General features: G+C 42.4%; 2 protein-coding genes across 2 annotated transcripts; both read left to right on the forward strand.

Annotated features, from left to right (window-relative positions):
- The first annotated feature begins 9,213 nt into the window (after window positions 1–9,213).
- Window positions 9,214–10,879, forward strand: tmem158 (transmembrane protein 158). Its single transcript, XM_076736769.1, has one exon. The coding sequence runs from the start codon at window positions 9,580–9,582 to the stop codon at window positions 10,279–10,281; it is 702 nt and encodes a 233-aa protein (XP_076592884.1). The 5' UTR covers window positions 9,214–9,579; the 3' UTR covers window positions 10,282–10,879.
- Window positions 10,880–12,222: 1,343 nt separating this feature from the next.
- On the forward strand, window positions 12,223–20,633 carry cdcp1a (CUB domain containing protein 1a). The gene is made up of 9 exons (XM_076736764.1): window positions 12,223–13,113; window positions 13,841–14,050; window positions 14,172–14,534; window positions 14,632–15,000; window positions 16,015–16,206; window positions 16,323–16,694; window positions 16,791–17,147; window positions 17,660–17,747; window positions 17,953–20,633. Exons 1-9 carry the CDS (start codon window positions 13,050–13,052, stop codon window positions 18,401–18,403), a joined length of 2,466 nt encoding a protein of 821 aa, XP_076592879.1. The 5' UTR covers window positions 12,223–13,049; the 3' UTR covers window positions 18,404–20,633.
- Window positions 20,634–20,635: the final 2 nt, after the last annotated feature.

Consider the following 20,635-nt stretch of genomic DNA (forward strand, 5'->3'; position numbering starts at 1 on the left):
AAATTTTATGTGAGGGCTCCGGTAATCACTTTCCACTTACAGTCTATTTATTTTATAAGATACTTTTCATTCAAACTTATTCCGCACTCTTCTGCCATTTAACACACACACACACACACACACACACACACACACACACACACACAGAGAGAGAGAGAGAGAGAGAGAGAGAGAGAGAGAGAGAGAGAGTGTGTGTGTGTGTGTGTGTGTGTGTGCGTGTGTGTGTGTGTGTGTGTATGTGTGCATTTTGTCTGATTACCAGAGCTTCACAGTTTATTTCAGTGATTTCAATGAGTGATGGCTCTGCCTGTTACCTTAGCAACCCTCTAATCTCCTCCTCTTATTATTATTTCTCCATTTTTCATTAAAAAATCAAATTATTGTTTTTTTTATTATTATTATTATTTCAGTAGCCTAAAATTACTGCTCCAGGTAGAGAAAACTGTTTTCTCCCGTTGAAATAACCCCAATATGCATATTTTACAGAACAAATGTCAGTCTCAGTTTTAACTGTAATTCTATTGAATGGTGCCACTTAAAAGGTTCACTGGTTTATATATTACCTTTAGTAATTCTAAGTGCATTACGAACTGATGTTTTATTGATTAGTTAATTTCAAAAGCATCTGTATTGCCAGGGTGTCAAAAATCCTGATTCTTGGTGTCATTTATATTAGGTGACATAATATGAGTGATGTCACCCCAGTTTTTAAGATAAAGAGATTTTTAACTTTCTTTTATCTTCTGGGATCAAATGTGCATTATTTTATTCTTGCATCTATGAAAGAAAATCAACTCAAATCACATCAGGGCATATTACATAAAATACGACCGACATAATTTAATGACAGAAATTTAATGCCTGCAGCATTACAAGTGTCCCAAGGAGGGGCTTTGATTAGACATCATTTCTGTTTCTATGTTTTTGATGTCAACTTCCAGCATACAGTGATTGCTGACTTCGAAAACACTCACTCTCATCTTCATCACAGAATTCAGAGGCTCTGAGAAGGAAGACGAGGAGAAGGAGGCAGTGTCTCATCACAGACTCTTTTCTATGAGCTCTCCCTGTGGCTCTCACCTTTGAACTGATGTGCAGACACAAGCAGTGAAGGAGGGAAGAAGTCAGAGCCAGCCGAGGAAGAGAAAATGGAGGGTGGGGTATCATTAGCAGGAGATTGAGAGAGTTCCTCAGCCTGACGTCAGAGAGCTAAACCTGGGGCTCTGCTCCGGCCTGCTGTCGTATATCAGAGTTAAATGGGCGCCTCCGCTCAGGGCACAACAGGATGTGGCTGGAGAGGAGGAATGAGAGAGGGAAATGGGTTTTTGACACAGTTGAGACACTAACTCTTCTCACACAGCCAAAGATCAGTGTGCAGATACAGAGGGAGGCTCCCTGATGAATGACTCTGATACTCGCCCTCTCATGCTTACAGTATTTCATGGAGGACTGCGGGTGCTAGTGAATGGTGGTTTATTATTTGTTCAGAATTGAAATTCCTGCTGAAATCCTGACAAAGAACACGGACAAATTCAGGAAAGATGCTCCTCCGGCTCAATTTGATTTTGACGCTCCCTTCTAACATGTATTAACAATTACTTTGTTTTACATTCATTCAACCATTATTTAAAGTCTCGACGAATCACTGAGGGTACGCCCTCATTCCCAGTGGTGTGGAGAGCACAGTTATACCCACATGATGGATGAAAAGGTTTACAAAAGGCAAAAGAAGGTTAGCCTGAAGGTCACTTTTTATGGTCAACCTTCACTGAAGTGCTTTCATGTGCAGAGTCAATAAAACTGTTTGAACCTGACCAGATCTAAAGCAGTGGACTGGGGAGGACGCTGGGAGTATGACTGAAGTTACTTTAACTCATTTGATCATACAGAAAAGGTTCAAAACTTCCTAATTCACATTGTCAAATTTATAGCATATTCTCTGTTGACTGATAGGTACAAAACACTGCACATACATTCATTCTGAGTGAGAATGAACTCTAGAAGAGAAGATAGATGCCGCTCTCTAAACATGACAAGTTTTCCATTTTCTCTGCACAGAACAAATATGTTATGTATGTAACAAATACCGCCGAATAAAATATGTTTTCAAGGTCTTTAAGCAATAACATGATATAAAAAACAGTTCTCTCCTCATCAGATGCTACGAGGTCTTCTCCATTTCAACAGTTTTTTAAAATAATGCTCCTCTAACAACGTGACGTATAAGGAGAAATGATGGGTATCATATAAGAGGAGCAGATGGAGGCTCTGTGTCCTCAGGGAGCGTCTGAGTGACCAAAGCCAGTTTATTGCCGGGAATCTGTGAAGAAACAAAACACCGAAATAAAACGTGGACTCAGTTCTATGAAAGTCTCATCCTCTTTCTAGTTGCCAGCTTTGTCTCAGTGTTCCACCTCTCGAAATTTTACTATAATTAACATTAAAAAAACTGCATGGCACCGTTCCTCAGTTTAGTCTTTAAGTCTTTTCCTCGTTTATTTTCGGTTGCATTAAAGTGGTGCGTTTTTGGACTGCTGCATCGCCTTTGAGTCCCAGGTACGAGCAGCCTCTGTTGTTTTTCAAACAAATCACTTTTGAAAGCAACCAATCATCCTTCTTTTCCACCCACATCCACCTCGCCGTTCCCACCATGACAAACAACCCATGGTAATCACCACCTCTCTCCCTGTTTCGGAGGACGATTGCATTTCACCAGCAGAGAACCAGATGACAAACGACCACACAGAGCAGCCGGAGCAGCAAAGCGTCGGGTAGAAAGCAGATGAGGGGCGGGGGTGGAGGGGGCTGACTTGTCTTCACCTGTCCAAGGTGACCTTTTCGCGGATGGACGTGTGATTCGCAATCCACATCTGCTTCGATGAGAAGTAGGCCGCTGGTGCCACAGAGAGGCAATCTCACACCATCTCAGCTCCCGGAGAGCGGCGAGGAGCAGGCTGATGGGTCTCTGTATGCCTCTGACCGTGGCTCAGAAGCCTGATAAGTGTGATGTTATTTCCAGGGCCTATTTCATATTGACAGCACCATGTGTCCTTCACTTATCTGTACTCATGGAGGACAAAGGCCTCAGGGAGAAACATGACGGCACAGAGGAGATGAGGAGGTTTGGAATGAGATCTTAAAGAATCTGTTGAAGAAGAGTCTGGCAGCATCACTCTCCACCCTGTTCTCATTTTCTCACACTGCTGCATGACTTTCACTCACCAGACAAGCTGTTCTACAAAAATACACATTTCTCTCTAGCTGCCCATCCACTTTGCCTGATTTCAGAGCAGCTCCTTGGCAATTAATGTTACTAATTAGTGTACAACTCCTCAGATCTGCAGATCCCTCTGCGGTCTCCTAGATGCACTCAGACCGGCTGCAAGGGAGAGTCAGGCGGAAATCTTATTAAGATTTGAATACGCTGATTTTTAAACCGTCGTTTTGTTATGTCCTCAGGTAAAAAATGTATTTCTGCATGTCTTCGTCAGTGTTTTAATTGCTGTCACATTAAGGTTAACATTAAGACAGACGGGGTAACTTTATAGTATAAGAGTAAATCGTATGAGGACAAAATAACAAGTAACATTACAGTACATTTTGTCCAGTACAGCAAAGTACCAAAGCACAATTCTGAGGTACTTGCAATCAAGCTGAGTGTTTCCAATTTGTGCTATACTTTAAGTTTCTCCTTCACGACATTTCAAGAGTCAGCACTGGATTTTATAATACACTAAATTTATTTACAGGCATTTCAAGTTCATACAGCTTACCTCAACTCACAGTATCAACACTGCTTTCCGTGGGGTCCTGGGTACATATACACATTAACAACAGTCAAGTTTAGTGGATACTTTTCACCTTTAATTATTGATGCGCTGTCATGAATTAAGCCACTCAGTAGTGGTCAGTATTTAAATTCAAAATGAGTGATTATAATCCAGTAATGCAATGTTGCGCTCTGTAAGAACACATAATACATAATAGATTACTGTCTTTACTTGTTTTTAAGTTTTTAACACTATGGTACATCATGCTTATAATAGGTCTATAGTTTTGCTTCAGTGTATTTTCAGTTAAGTAGTTTCACAGTGTAATTTTGCTTACTTTACTCACAGGAGGGAACTCAAGTGATTTAGCATTGCACTTCAATAAACCGAGGCCAGTCCTGACTCACAGAAATTCTGGATCTGCTAAAGTTGTCAAAAGTATCCTTACTTGGATACTTTTTCAATTCCGCCGTTTAAAACAAAACAATCACCATTGAGTGGACATTCAATGGTATTGAAAGTACCAAAACGGTAAAAATAAAAGATTTACAATTGATCAATAATGAAATGAAGAATGTCGGCCTGTAAGGGAAAACATTTAAGAACAACTTACAGCATCATCACAAACAAAATGTGTTTGACTCTTTCTGTGCCAGCACTTTGTGCAGATTGTTCATTTAAGAGAAGAAGAAAAATTGGCTTATTTGTGTAATTAGTGATTTTTTCTTTTTCAAAGGAGGTATCGAGTATTATTTTTTTTTGTACTGCTATTGTATGGTACTTTAAAATTCTGGTATTGTGACAACATTGGATCCTACAATTCCCATAATGCAGCTCAGCAGCATCTTTTGTTAGACCCTGCTTACCTGGCAAATACCCACGTCTTTCAAAGTCCATGTGGCAAAGTCATAGCACAGGCTTTCTGTTAAAAATGTTCAAGTTAATCCTACTCAGACCTTTTTAATGAGAAGCATCAGAAACATTTTTAATGTTATTTTTTTTTGGCATTTCTGCTTTATTTGTCATAGTGACAGTGGAGAGAGTCAGAGGGGGCAGGGGAGGGAGAGGGGGGTACGACATGCAGCAGACGGCCTCAAACATGGGCCAATGCAGTCAGGAGTCAGCCTTGATACATGGTACATGCTCCAGCAGGTGAGCAACTGGGGCGCCCCAGAAACCTCTTTTTAGAGCTGCAGAGGGCATGGTGCAGTCGTACAGTGCTCCTCCTGATGAGTCCTGTAGTACAGCGCTCCTCCTGATGAGTCAACTGCACTTCATGTGTAAAACTCCCCTTTGAGCTGAATTCTTCATCCGCCACTGTTTGTGAGTAATATATGATTTAATTTGTAGGTGCTGATGAGCCCTTCTTTAAAATGTTTGCCATACTGACTTCAAAGCCTGAATTTGACGTCACGTCTGTCCACCTTGCTGTGCCACAGCGCTGTGGAGATTTCAGGGTTTGTCTCCTGCTCTGCAGACCTCCAGCTTTTCCCACATGAGCAGGTTCCTGGTTTCTTCAGAGGAGAAATGAGAGAGGAAGAAACTCAGCGCCGTGGCTGTGTGATACACTGTGACAGAGGGAGCGGCTGCCCTGTGGTTTGTTTTTGATAGACAGGACCTGAACACAACATCATTACGAGTGTTTGCGCCTGTTCTGATCTCTTGCAATGTTCTTCGCACTGACACCAAACATGACAACAGTAACGATGATGATGATGATATTAGTATTATTGTTACTGTCAACAACACAGACCCGATATTTCCTTGACGCCCCACTGCTCCTCCACTTCTAGGGAAACCGCCGTTTTGTTGCCGTGGTGATGAGTCCTAGCAGTGATTGGTGGTATGACTGCTGGAGACAGACAGGGGATTCACCAGCCTCAGATGTAAAAGAGGAGCTTGAACATTGTGGCAATGAGGATGCACGTAGCAAATCCTCAACTTCTAATTTAGCCGGTTGTCTGTGTGAGCTGTTGGGTCGGACTAATGGTGTCAGATCCAGCACAGAGCTGCTGAAGGCCAGCCAGGAGCCACTAACAGGTCCTCCTTTTGCTGTCCTGAATAAAGAGCCACATTTTGAGCAAATAAATCTTTCATACATTCTCCTTTGGCAGGGGAGACTTTTATCTTAGTCCCATTTGCATTTTTGTCACCAAGGCAATTTACATTTTTATAGCATAATTAATGAACAAGAAAGTCATTTACATTTTCTTGCTCACCACTACATTGTCTAGAGCATATCTGATGCGAAGGGACCAGCATTTGGAAATGTGTGGGAGTGTTTGTGAGCACCAGAGAGATGTCTGAGTGTGCAGAAAGAGAAGCAAACATGATTGTTTTAAAGGAAAAATGTTGAGCAGAACACAATGTTGTAATAAAACAAGGACGAGAGCTTTCAGGTGCAAATTGAGGCCAAAGCGTCTTTCACTTCAGCTGGCCCTCACATCAAATACATAGAGGCAGGCCTTGAGAGCAGGTTACACCATTTAAACAGCACAGAAGAAAAACAATTCATACAAGTGGCATTCGTATTTCCAAGCCTGCAAAGATGAAAGAGAATAATTCATCACGCTTTTGCCTCTGGTCAATGACTCAGTTCTGTCAATAGCTTATTATCTCTTCTGATGCATTATGTAGACATTGTTAGGAAGAGTATACTGGCAAAAAGGCATAATTATTTCCTATTTAAAAGCCATATCAGCGTCCAAAAAGTGGTAACCAGAAGTAAGATGCATGGGCAGTTAAGTGATTGGCAAGTGGGCGTGATTTTCTATGACGAGGGGACACAGTAAAGGCCATACATGCATGATATAAAAGGAATATAATAGCCTTGCAGTAAATACGTTTGTTTTGTTACAATTGTACTATATTAGAGGGTGTAACTAATATTTTGCACAAGGTGAGGCCAAGAGCACATTTTGTGCAATTTTGCGAACATTGGTATGCATGTATAAAGCACAAAAAGTGAAATATCAGCTCTGTAGATCAAACCAACACACCAATTACAGGCAGAGATACAACACATTATAACACATGGATATATTTAGAGATGGTATCTCCAGTAATAGGATTAAATATGATCGAACAAATGCGTCAGCACCAGGAGTTATAGACTTGACAGTGTGTGTGTGTGCAGTCCTGTGCAGTTTCTGTTCTGATCACAGACCATAAACATAGTTTTTTAGGAAACAGGGTTGACTCTGAGCTCACTGTTAATTGGGCCAACACTGGCTCGCAGTGACCACAGCTTGAAAAACCCTCCTTGCCAAACTGGACCAGGTGTTCAACCACTAGTCCTAATATTTAAATTTTTATTACAACTCCCCAAAATTGAGATTAACTGCAGCCGTGTCCTGAGCTGTAACTGTAATCAGATTTGCTGTTTGTGATTAAGCGTTGGATCCAAAACACAAAGAGGGGAGGATACGGGAGGGGGGGATACGGGAGGGGGGGATACGGGAGGGGAGGTGATTGTGTCCTCTTCAGCATCAGATACAGCAGCCAGGTGATACTCACTGTGTACAAACCCCTGCTGCTGCAGCACATGTTTATTGATGTGTCTGGCTGCCCTAGAGTGCACAATATGGCCGAGAGAAACAAACACCAACACGCAGACAGCTCTCAGAGCAGAGAACAGATGAACAAACAAGCAGACGGATTTCAGACTGTTGGGTTTACCTCAGATGTTTTCACATATACAAATCAGCTTATAAGAAATAAAAACACATAATACACTTTTTGTGCTCTTATTTTATGAGTTTTTTTATCTATTGTATTATGTGAGTGATATCTGAGCATCAATGGGTTAACTTTACACAGAACCCATTGGCAGTCAACCACCATAACCAAACATACGGGCTGTTTTCATCCATGAACCCATCAGTAATATGAATGTACCACGCACACTGGGTCAAAACAACCATTTGTTGTTGACCTGGTGATCTTCAGTGTGGAGAAAAAAATAAGTGATATGAGTTGACAGTCATGAACTCGTCACGAGTTTCATGGAGCTCTGACGTTTACACGCGCTTTGTTGTGATGCTGCATTTGAATAACAATTAAAGAGGAAACAGTCTGTTCTGTTTACCTACAGGGCTTCACTATAGGTAACCATAGTAACCAGTGGTGTATACCAGCACGCAGAAGAGTTGATTTCATGACTGAATGAAAAAATACAAGTAATGAATGACTTTTTATATGAGAGACGTCCTTGCACTTGTGCATTGATGCAGATTGAGCACAGAAAGCTGTTTGTGACTGCGAGCTGTGACAACGTCAGGTTCCTGATGAGGATTGTTCTTTCTCTGAACGGAGGGAAACACTTTGGACTTACAGGAGTCTTTCAAAGGATTACATTTTCAGACTATTCTCATATCTTAACTACTGAAGGGCTGTGTTTTGGATGGAGTTTGGGCACGTAGGCCAAACCTTGGTGGGGAAGTGAGAGCGCGGCACTGCTGAGGTGCTTTTGAGCAAAGCACTGGACAGCCCCTGCTGTTCCAGCGGGGCTGCCACACTCAGTGGCCGTTATTTATGCTGAGCTCTGTGAATGGTTACATAAAGGTTCAAAAGTTAATCTTCCCCGCATGCGATGTAGATTAACTTCTGACCTTTTGGCTCAATCACTGATGTAACCTTTGTCAACTGAAATCCCCTCATGATTCTCAGCTTACTGCGGCCTTTAGGGACATTAAAGTTTAATTAAAATGAAACAGAAATTTAGATATACAATATGTAAAAAGTGTCTTTCTTTGTAGCTCATATCCAGGGCAGACACACTCACCATAGACACTGAGCTCAAGTCCTCTGTAGCCTATGTTTTCTATGCCATTTGGAGTTTTAGAAACACACATTTGATTGGTGGGTGATTGCCATATTTGAATTTGACTATTTTTAAGCCAGCAAAATAAATATGGATAGATAGTCTATTCCTGGCAGTGTAGAGAAGGTAGCAGCATTTCGACCTTCAAAGAATTTATTACAGAAAATTGAATCAGTTGCATGTATAAAAATCAAATATCGTGTCTAGTTACCATCTCCTGAGACGGTAACTTAACTCAGTGATGGTCATGTCTCAAACAGCAGTGTGAGGACACCCTTAATGAACATGTTGGTGCCACAGGTTGTTCTCTGCAGTCTGAACACAGGGTGCCACTTGTATTTGTTCGCCTCACTGAGTCTTCTGTCAGGCCAGAGAGAAGTCAGCCTCACAGATCAGCAGAGAGAGCCAGCCTAACAGTGGATTTTTTATTGTCAAATCATTTCATTTCCTCTCACCGAGAAACTTTCATTGAGCCTGTGTGTGTGTGTGTGTGTGTGTGTGTGTGTGTGTGTGTGTGTGTGTGTGTGTGTGTGTGTGTGTAAGGTGTGTGTGCTGTGGACTGTTGATTGGAAGATGTGTGATGAACTCGGCGCTCCTGTCCCTGCGCACTGGAGGCTCTCCCGCTCACCACTCCTCTGTGTTTCCGTGCTCGGCGCTCACACCTGAAGTGACAGAGGGGGAGTGAAGCTCGGAGCTGTGATGAAGGCGGCGCACAGTGCTGCTCTGCCTGCTCCTCCTGTAAAGCGATTGCAGGGCACATTTGGAGAACAAGTCAGAAGGGAAACATCCAAAGGGAGGGGGGATGCGCGCATCTGACAGGCGTTGGACGTTTCCATTTATACCAGTCGGGCAGGGAATTGAATCTCTCTATCGGGAGCTGCGTTTTTAAAAATCAGCGGCGAGTGGCATTTTCAAACATTGCACGTCTCGTCCGTCGCCTGCGGATCGTCACAGCACCATGCGAGCAGGAGAGACGCGCCCTGTGCCATGCTGAACGACTCCCCGACCCTCCTGCTGGCTCTGACAGCGGTGGCCGGACTTCTCCAGCGATGCCAAGGCTGGAGCGACGAAGACCTCCTCCTGCCGCCCATCAACTCCTCCAACAGGTTCCTGGCCAACCTAGAGGTGGATGTGCGCTTCTCCAAGAGGTCTGTGGAGGAGAGCGAAGCCTCGCCCGACGCCTCCTCCCTGCAGACTCTGTCCCAGTGCAACGTGAGCGTCCAGAGACTGCTGCCCACCTCGCTGGTGGCCCGCTGGGACAGCAGCTTCGGCTTCCAGTGTGACGTGCTCATCTACACCACCAACAACCACGGAAGGGCTTTTTTCTCCGCGTCTTTCAACCGGGCCATCTCGCCCGTGGTAATCGAGCACCTGGGGGTCACCGGGGGTCAGCAGGAGTTGCGGCTGTGCGTGGGCTGCGGGATGTCCCGGTACCGGAGGTTTGGTCAGGGCAGGTCGCGGGGCCAGCAGACCGGGGACCAGGTCACTTTCTGCTGCGTGGATTTCAGCCTTGACGAGCTGAAGGGGGACAAAAGTTGGAGGCTGAACAGAAAGCCCATCGAGTCGACACTTGTGGCTTGTTTCATGACTTTGGTCATCATTGTGTGGAGTGTTGCTGCTCTCATATGGCCGGTCCCGATCATTGCAGGATTTCTGCCTAATGGGATGGAGCAGAGGAGACCGAGATAATTGAAATAATCCTTGTTATAATTAGCCTGTGCTGCCTATACTATAATTGTAGCCATTCAACTGTTCACCTGAATGAATGAGTGCGGAGCTTTGGGGAACTTTTTGATCAAATGCTTTAGTTTTGGGTGTTCTTTAACCCTTATTAGACCTCCTCCTCATTAGGACAACCAAGGTAAAGTATGATGGATTATACTAGCCAATAGTAATCTATACTGGGACCAACACCAATGTGTTTTGTATACCCTTGTAGGCCTTCCTATAGATTATGTCAGCGTAAACTGTGCAGACTTTTCTCTTTAAACAGTGTTTGTATAGTTTTTAATCTTTCTAGAAAGTTTTTTGCCTTATCCCGTGTGTAGGACTTTTGCACTGAAAACTAAACTTTAAAGTGTGCTGTCAAATATATAACCTATGGTCATGTTCAAAGTAAATGTAATAGTTTTTTCCAATACATTCTGACAAGTAGATGTTGTTTATGACTGACTGAGAGGGATTCAATATTTATATTGTTAGATTTATAATGTCAAGTTCAATATGCGTGCTTATTTGTATTCATGTTCCAGCGGTTTAAATGAAAATAAAATTGATTAGGCTATAACTCAGAGTCTGTCCGACCTGTTCTCTGTAGGCTAAATCAGTTTGCTTCGGCCTTATTTCAAAGGAACACAGTGTTGAGTGGAAAGGCTCTGAGCCAACACTGTCAAAGTCAGCTGCCAGGTTATTAAGCGCACTTAGTTAAAATTAATGCAGTCTAATGCAATAGTCCTGCAACAAATCCTCCCTTCATGAAGGATATACTACAGAGGTGTTGATTCAACTGTATGATCATCTTGGAGGGTGTGGTTTGCGGTGCTGTTTATATACAGAGAGATGTTTATGTTATTTGCCTTCCACCCTATCATTCAGAATTATTTGATGGACAGTCAGACCCAGTCAGTATATAACACAATAAAAACTCCAGCCTCCAAAATGATCATAACGTTGAATATATGATCATGTGTTATGACCTCATCTGCATCCATCACTGATTATGTTCAGGTTGTTATTAAGTAAACTGTAAATGTAACTAAATGCAGCAAATGTCTCGTGTGACACCCTTGTTCCAAAAATCGAGGGTTCACTCAGAGATTTTTATTATCTCAGCACATTGTATAAATGCTTGACTTAATACAACTTTAATTATATTTACATAATACATTTAGCTTACTTCAATTTGTGTCTCTTTGTTTAGTGAAGACGTAGAATTATCACCAGTGCTTTAGTATTGAGGTAAATGTACTCATATTGAGCAGAATTTTAATGTTGTAGCTGGTTCAGTTCATGCTACTTTATATGCTGTTGGGTAGTTTAATGTGCAGCAGTTTATAAAAGCTCATCATACTGCAAATTGTGTAAAAATCTGAGCTAAATCTGTCATGGTGAGGTGACCTCTCTGTCCCTCCTTTTTATTTTATTTGAAGTCTAGATGAGGATTTTGAGTATTACTCCTCATGTGTTACGAATGGTTGATATAGCACCATATTATTGTATATATTTGCGGACACATGGATTGCTCTGCCACCTCCAGAACTAAAGAAAGCTTTACGGCATACAACCTGCCTTTATTTAAGACTTAGGAGGAGGACATATGAGTGTAAATGTGTACCTCTTTCTAGTATCGGTGTTTGTTATGTGGCTCGTCCAGTCGACAGTGTCCAGCTGAGCTGACTAACCAGTTTGTGATGATGACAAATTCAGACTGAGCGAGCCTTGAAGTCAACATTTTTGTCCACAAAAAGCAGTCAGAGTGGATGTTTATCTCTAAAAAAAAAGCTTTTAATCGACTGTCCATTTATCATTAGATTACTATATGAAAATATGCTTGGTTGCCAGTTTATTATAGGTAGTTTACACCTAGCTGAAAGTAATGCAGTTTAATAAATGGGCCCTGCAAAAAATCCTCCCTTCATCAGAGTTTGAAGTGGGGTGGACAAAATAACAGAAACACCTCTCAGTATAGTGCAGTGCAATTCAACAGCACCGTGTGCAGCCTCCATAATGACTTTAATGTTGAATCAACGGCTCCCTGAAAACAGTTTCAACAAACAAATAAAAAAAGAAATAAAATAAAAGAGCATCATAGCCTTCATGAAGGGAGGATTTGCTGCAGGACTCTTGCATTGTATTGCATTAGTTTTTAGGTAGGTGTACCTAATAAACTGGCAACTGTGTGTATGATCTCAATGAAGATGGTGAATATTTACTGTTTATGCACTTGAATCTATTCAGCTGTGAGTTCATGCTGACCTGTGTTATAATATCTCATGCGGTGGCACTGCACTATTTATATACTATAATCAGCTTTGTTTGACCTTTACAAAGTTTAATTTAAGGCTATTTTATAATCTAAATAACATTTTTCTATTATATTTTGAAATATCTCAACAGTAGTTTTTTTTTAATATATTTTTTTTTTCTTCTTTCTTTTTTTCTTTTTTTAAATCCAATGTGTTATATTGCAGGAATAAACTCGTATACCTGTCAAAATGGCCGACCTGGCCACGCCTTTACAGTACCTGGTGCCTCACGGTGCCTCGCGCTGACACACTCGCATATACAGGAAGTGGAGCCGTGGATTGTGTCTCAACAGATCCGAGCTGAGCGTCACGTAAACGGGCGGAAAATGCGGCGTACGAAGGTCGCGGCAGCTGCGGACGAGAAGCAATGAAATATGCGCCGATCTCCACCGATTTCCCTCAGGATCAAAGTTTAGGACACTGTGGGTCAGCATGCTGTCATCAACAGCCTCCGTTCAGATTTTACTTCTCACAGTCATCACTGTCACTGTATCAGGTAAGTTACAGCTTAATTATTAACCAGCAGGACAGATGGACTCTGAAATGTTGGTGAGGATCCTGATGATTTCTCTCATTATATCACGTTTTTCTTATTATTATGCTGTGATGTATTTCTAAGATGTTCACTGTTGTGCTGTTCACTACTAGTATGGCTGCTGATGAATTGTTGGGACCCGATTAATGAGTGTATTGATTAGTTTTAGCCAGAGTAAATGAGTTTCTAAGGCAGGATAAGGATGAGGACAGAAATGAAATAAGGGCCTTGTAGTGTCAGTGTGGAGACAAAACTTAAACAGAAAAAGATGCCAGAGTTAGTCTGATGTGTCAGCTTGTGTCTGATTTGTCTCCTTCAGAAACGTATACAGATATGTATAGAAAGAGAATTAACACAGTGTGAACTTGGATATGTGAGACAATAGAGAGTTGACGTTAGGTGTTGTTGTGTGTGTGAACATGGCTCTGTTTGCTCAGCACAGGCCTGGTTAGTCATAGAGGGAGAGAAGCCAAGCGGTCTGCCTCAGCACAGTTAGTCATTATGACTTTGCTAACAGGGAATAAAAGCTTATATTTAATGTGTAGCAAGCCCTCTTTGTACTCACTGACATCCAAACTGTGATTTCACTTTGCCATTTCTAGATATTATTCAGGACTGGGTCTGTTTGGGGTTTTTTATACTCACGTCTCCCATATTTCCTTATTTTGTGTTTTTTCTTTTTCACCAGGGGTCCAGAAGTTCACCATCACCCCTGACAGAGGCACCACCCTCAACATCAGTAGTAGTCAAGTGAAGGGTTGTAAAGTGTGCACCGGGGCAGGACGCTCACAGCAATGCGATGCATCCCTTCTGCTGAAAAGCAACGGTCCTGTCACGGTGGAGTTTGACTGCTCCAGACCTCAAGACGTATTCAGCGTGGAAACTGTGCGAAACATAGGTGAGTGCACTGCTGGCTCTCTGACGGGAAATAAGAGGTGTTATCTAATTATCTTGCTGGACTTCTACAGGATAGGTTGGTTTATTTGCTGTAGAATTAATTTCTTAATATCTCCTCTCAGAATGTACCCCAAAGTCGTGCAGTAGCCACATCATCCAGGCCGACTCCGGCTCGCTCCCTTTGCTGGATTTTAACCGCAAGTTCACCTGGAACCTGAAGGCATCTGCGCCGAAAGCTTTCAAAATAGACTTCACCAATACAGGTCTAAGGCAGATTAATGCATCGGAAAGATGTCCAGACAGTCACAGCTACAGCATCCGGGTTTTCCAGACTACAGGAGAGGTGGTCGTAGGGAAGTACTGCAGAACGGGACCTGTCAGTAGTGCTCAGATACTGAATCAAGGCAGCTTTTCTGTGGACGTCCCAGCAGGACAGAAGCTGCAAAATGGCCAGTTTGATGTGTCAGTCGGGGAGGAAATCAAATGTGAGTTAGTTTAAGTTTTGCTGAATAAATTCTCTCGCTTGTGTCTCATGTGTCAGACATCATAATTTGACCGTTTGTACCTTTTCTTCTCTCATAGCTCTTGCCAAAATTACCCTGACATTACCAAAAGGGAACTCGTTCTCAGAGTTGCTGTCTCCAAACTATCCGGACAGTTTTCCAGATGATGACGTGATGGAGTGGTACTTTCAGGTCCCGGACAAACACAAAATATCTGTTCAGCTGTTAAAGCTCTCACAGCCACAATGTCTGAAGAAGGACACGGCAGTGGAGTACCACAGCAGTGGGAGAGGGGCTCTGGTGCTGAGGCTGACGGACCCCCAGCCGGACCACAGTCAGGGAAACTTCTCCCTGACGCTGAGGAACTGCGAGATGGACCGCAGACGTGCCGGTTCTCCTGGACTGTCCCTAAACCTCAAGGTGACTTCTTCAAGTACAAGTTCACCAGGTTTGTACATCATCTGCACCTGATACAGCTGCCTGGCTTTGAAGGCATCACAGTTTGAACTTTTTACCATTTGGCCCTCTGAAGATGATATGATATGTTCTACATCTCACATAGTCATCAATCAAAGTGGAAGATTAGCATCTTTTAGCTAATTGTTTTGGTTTTCCAGCCCACAACTTTGCTGTTTTGCTTCGCTCCCATTGCTCTCATCAGTGTTGTTATTAGTGACAAAACCTAAAACTCCATTTTAAATTACCCACCCGGCATCAAACAGCAGACAGACACAGCTAGCGATTAGCTGGTGAAGGTAGTGGAGCATTTACCACGTAAAGAGACAGATGTTTTCCACATTTAAAACTGCAAATGTTGAGGCTAATGTTGGCATTTTTACCTGATAACCAAGAAAAATATATCCTGCTTCAGAAGTACAGCAGATAAAATGTGTGTCAATCAACTGTTCGATTTACTTATTGATAAATGAAAGCAGTCTTGTCTTTTTGTACAGGAGCATTTGTTCATAGTTGGTGGAGATTTTCTCTGTTCAGAAAATGGTTTAGGGGATTAATGATGTCTCCTCTACATGCCGTAGCAGGCGTGTGATTACTAAATATAAATAATCTTTATTTTCCGTCGGCATGTGGTGTTACAACAAGGGTTCAGATTCATTAGTCAGGGGTGTGACGGACTTTACCCTGCTTTTTAAGACAGCTTCAGAGTGGATGAGTAATGAAAGAATGACGTGGAGAGTGGGCTTTATCTGAGCCCTCAGGTTAGGGGAGCTCTGAGATTGCTTCATCACTGAGTCACGAATGACAGCTGGAAACACTTCCTTCAACAATCGGGAAATCACATTCAGCGCTCAGTAAAATTGAAATTGAAATTCTTGTCGGGCATGTTCGTTGTGAGTTATGATTTCAGCTGGAATGTACGCGCCCACACATTTGCATTTGTATGTGAGACAGAAAGAGAAACAAGGACGAGAAGTGCTGATTTTTATTGAACTGTTTTCTGCAGTGTCGTGTAAAGTGGACATGCGCAAAATGGAGGGCCTTTCTCTTCACATTGAGAAGTTGAGACCGGCGTCTGACTGCAAGATGAAAGTAAACTCTGTGCTGAAGGAGGAGATCACGCTCTCATCAAGCAGCGATCTGTCTTTCCAGGACTGCCTTCCTGAAGATGTACGAGTCACCGCCACCAAAGTCATAGGTAAATCCACATTTGAGGGTTCAGACAGTCTTCCCTTGTTACCCTTTAATTGCTGCAGCAATTGGAAAGAGATTCAGTCTTATTTCTGATTTAAATTACCTGTACTTTCATGTCAGCGTGTAGTCAACTCAAAGACTGCCCGAAGACTCTGCTCCGTCTGTTGGTGCCTTTGATGCCGACCTGCCTCCCAGCCAATCTGAGCAGTGTGACCTGGACCTTCCGTCTACCTCAGCAGGGCACCGTGGAGCTGACCTCTCCCATGGGATACCTCAAGCAGTCCCTACCTGGGCAGCCATGCAATGAGAGCATCATGATCAAAATGGCCGAAGACGACGGCACTGCTGTTGGACACTTCTGCCCTCAGGGATCCATACAGAAGGTCCAGATCCACACCAACGTGAGCGTCACTGTGTCCAGCATCGGGATCAAAGCACCAAGGACATCTGTTAAGCATGTGCTGGATGCTAGAATGAAAGGGGAGATATCAGGTAACAGGCAACTTCAATTGAGTGAAATAAATGAATAAGATAAATGCATGTTTTTCAAGGATATTTAACAATGTTTTCTTTCTAACTCATATTCAGAAAGATACATATTCACTGTATCTCCAAAGAGAGACGCTCCTGTCCTTTTGGCTACTCCTGGTTGGCCAGTAGGAATGAAGGATTACTCCACCGTCTCCTGGATCGTCTCTGTTCCCCCGAGGATGGAGGCTCGCCTGATGTTTGCCAACCTCAGCCAGCCCAAGTGCGGCAACCGTCACACCAACATCAAGGTGCGGAAAGTGGACTACCTGGAGGAGGACTACAGCCGCAGGGAGGACGAGGAGGCGGAGAGTGAGATCATCGTCTCCGAGAGCTTCTACCTCAACATGTCCAACTGTATGACTGAGAGAGGAGAGTTCAGCGTCATCACCAAGATCACCCTGCAGAAGAGCATAAGTAAGAGCACATCTTACTTGGTGAATTATGCGTTTTTGAGTGAAACAGTGGGTGGTTTGGCAAAGCTACAAGCACTTAGCCAATGAAGGGATGACAACGTCAGCTGGTATATATATATAAACCACTTTGGTCCAGATTGCTCTAATTAGCAAAAGTTAGCGTGCTACACCAAACTGAGATGCTGACCAGTAGCATTAGACCTGCTTAACATTAGTGTGTTAGCATTGTCCTTGTGAGCATGTTGACATTAGCATTTAGCTCAAGGCATTGCTGTGCCAAAGTACAGCCTCAGCTGCTTGCATGGCTGTGGACTCTTGTTTTATGGCTGCATACACTGGTGTGTTGAACAGTGACATTAGTGACATAAGCCTAAATATTCTGAAGAAGCAGAATTATCCTTTTTTTCCCCTTTTTGCCAAGTATATAAAGTTAGGCTTAATTAAAAGGATTGTATACTTATGACAGAAACTATCAATGAAAGACTGCATTTGTTGTTGTTTTCTCTCATGTAGACCTTCTGCTGACTACCATCCTGAGTGTTGTTGCTGCTCTCTTGGTCATTTTTGCTATTGTGCTGGCAGTGGTCTGTGTGGTGATTAGGTGAGTGCATCTGCTTTATATTCTGTTCTTCACATTTTATTATTTTTACTTTTTCAGTCAGTCTTTTTATCTTTTCAAATTATTTGTGAAGATTGTGAAGATGCTTAAGTAATGTCTTCATAATATCTTCTTACACAACTGGTCAACTGGTTGTTGTGAGAGATGTATATAAAACTCTCATCATCTCGTCTGTCCTGCCAAACAGGAAGAAGAAGAAGCAGCTCAATCATCAAGTGTCAATCTACAATCCAAATGGCACCAGCTTCCTGCCAGGACTCAACGGGCTCCCAGAAACCCGTGAAGACAACAGCGATCATGAGTATGCCTCCATTGAGGACACGCTGGTCTACACACACCTGCTCAGAAAGGGGAGAGAGATCGGCGTCTACGGAGAGTTCGATACATACCGGCCCTTCACAGGACACACAGACTCTCAGAAGCCACTGGTCTGTAAAGACACTGGTGTTGATGATGTGCAAGTTGGGCCTCAGCAGCAATTTCAGGTCTCATCTCAACAAGCTCCTCCACTTCCCATCAGGCCTCTGAGCCACGGCCAACGCCTGGTGGACAATGTCATTTACGAGGCTGAGGGCCAAAGTGAAGAGGAACATTCTCCGAGTCTGGGCCCACGGCTGGAGCCAGAGGGAGGCAACTGAGAAGATTGGATTCGGCTTTCTGCTTTTCACTTGACCTACTTGAACTTTGAGATATTCATTCCCTGGCACCTGTGTGATTACCTGATGTTCAGCCTGTGCAAGAAGCCTTTGTTTTTTTCTCTTGAACGCTATTTTTGCACCAAAGCCAGGCACACAAAATAATCCTGTTCAAACCTGCCTGCAGCAGTTACCTTGTTTTATCTAGATGAAGGTGCATTTGGTTTTGAAAGCAGTACATATTCCTCCTCTTAATACCAGTTTTGCCACTACAAAGAGACATGTTTCTTTTAGGTGTTAAATATTTTTTCATCTGAGATATTTTGTACATAGTATGGATGTTTATACAGGAGCAAACGTGTGCTGTTTACATGCTGAGTTTTTCATTGTAGTCATTAAATCAGTGAGAGAGGACTCCATTGCTGTTGCAATACACTTTTATAGCATCATCAAAAATGATGGCCTGATGATGACCTGTATTGCAGGAGATTGCAGCAGCAGCGTCTGTGTGCACGGAGTGATTTCTCTCCGTTTTTTATCACTGTTTTTGCACCTGCTGTGGAGACTTCTAGATACCGTGTCATTCCGCCATAAATGTGCCTTACAGAAAGGTCAGGATCTTAGAGCTGTTTTCAGCCATTTTTGGTCCAGGGAGGAATAAGAAATGAGGGCTTTTGGTCTTTTTTGGACCCTTGTTTTTAGATATATCAAGACTGATCTGCTGCTGGTTAAGTGTGTTTTTTACTTGTGTATCATGATGAATGATAATCACTAGTCAGAAACCATATTTTACCATTTGTTTTGAGGGTGACAGACCCTTTCTGCTGGGCTGTAATGACATGAAACTAAAATCCTTGTACGCATGTCTGTGCAGCCTGGAGCAGAAATCACACAAAGAAAGGTCAGTATGTTTGTTGGTTGACTGAATTTTGTTATTAATTACAAGTATCTTTTTATAGAGAGGCTGTGTGAAGCCTGTAATTGAACATAAAAATGTGATGAGTGCTGAGGATCTCTTTGTGTGTTGTTGTGAAGACAGACAGTGGTTTGGTGTGGAACAACGATCTGATCTAACAGCTCATGGTACAAACCAAGTCCTAAGTTACAGCTTTTGTTTTGTAGAATTGAACAGTTTGTACATTAACAGAGACAGAAAGTAAACATCTTTATTGAGGGTATTGATTTCAGTGTTAGTGAGGAAAATGTTGTCCAAGTTTTAACAATCAGACTTGTGTAATAGACAATTGTGTGTCTTCTAAAGCCATGTTGCAGTTCAGAAAATGAACTGCAGAGGGAGAGATAAAGTTGCCATCAGTCCATTCTCATTCCTGAAGAAATAAAGGGTCCTTTTGCTCTCTGAATGTGGAGTTAATTTGGTGAAGAGCCACGTAAAATACGACCATGAATACCTTACAGTCTGACTGACTGAGTGTTTAAGTGACTGAGATGAGGACATGCTCTCTACAGACGCGCTGTGGCTGACATCATTGCATTTCCATGGAGACGTCCACACATGTTGATCTGATGTAATCTTGCTTTGGGTGGGTAAACTATCAGTTGCCAATACAGAAACCAGATGATGAAAAGGTGTGGGTTAGTTAGAGGGTTAGAGAGAGGTCATTGCATTACTCTGGACTCTCCTGCACAGATGTACAGAAGAGTAACACCAGGAAACCTCCGGAGGGTTTGAGAGTAAAATTCTTGAATTAATTTTAATTTAATTGGAAAAGTTTTCTGTTTTTTGTGGGAAGAAGTGCAGATCACTGCACACATTGACAGCTGCACATCCTCCTACTGTTTATCTTGTCCTGGCCTTGATGTGGTGTTTGTGAAAAGCATCATATATATACATTTGCTTAAAATAACCTCCAGCCAATTTCCTCATGGATGACACAGATGACACATAAGATATGAAACACCTTGCACAGTGTTTTTGAGTCTTATTTTGAAAGGACATCAACTAGGAAAAAGACTTAAAACAAAAGGAAAAGAAAGGGTAAAAGAGAGTTTGTGTAGTTGTTCGTATTAGTTGTACCAGCCAAGTTATTTTTTATAGGTTGTTACATAAGCATTTTTTAAGAAAACTTTTTTTTTTTTTTTTTTTTGCATTATATCTGCTGAATTTTTGACTTGAACAAGAGCTCAGTCTGAAGGTTAATAGACAAGTTTATTGACATTTTATAGCAGCATGGCTTGACTTTCTGAACTAGAAATAAAGACAGTGCCTCAGAAAAA

This window comes from Chaetodon auriga, chromosome 8 (genome assembly GCF_051107435.1).
Source record: "Chaetodon auriga isolate fChaAug3 chromosome 8, fChaAug3.hap1, whole genome shotgun sequence".
NCBI classification, from domain to species: domain Eukaryota; kingdom Metazoa; phylum Chordata; class Actinopteri; order Chaetodontiformes; family Chaetodontidae; genus Chaetodon; species Chaetodon auriga.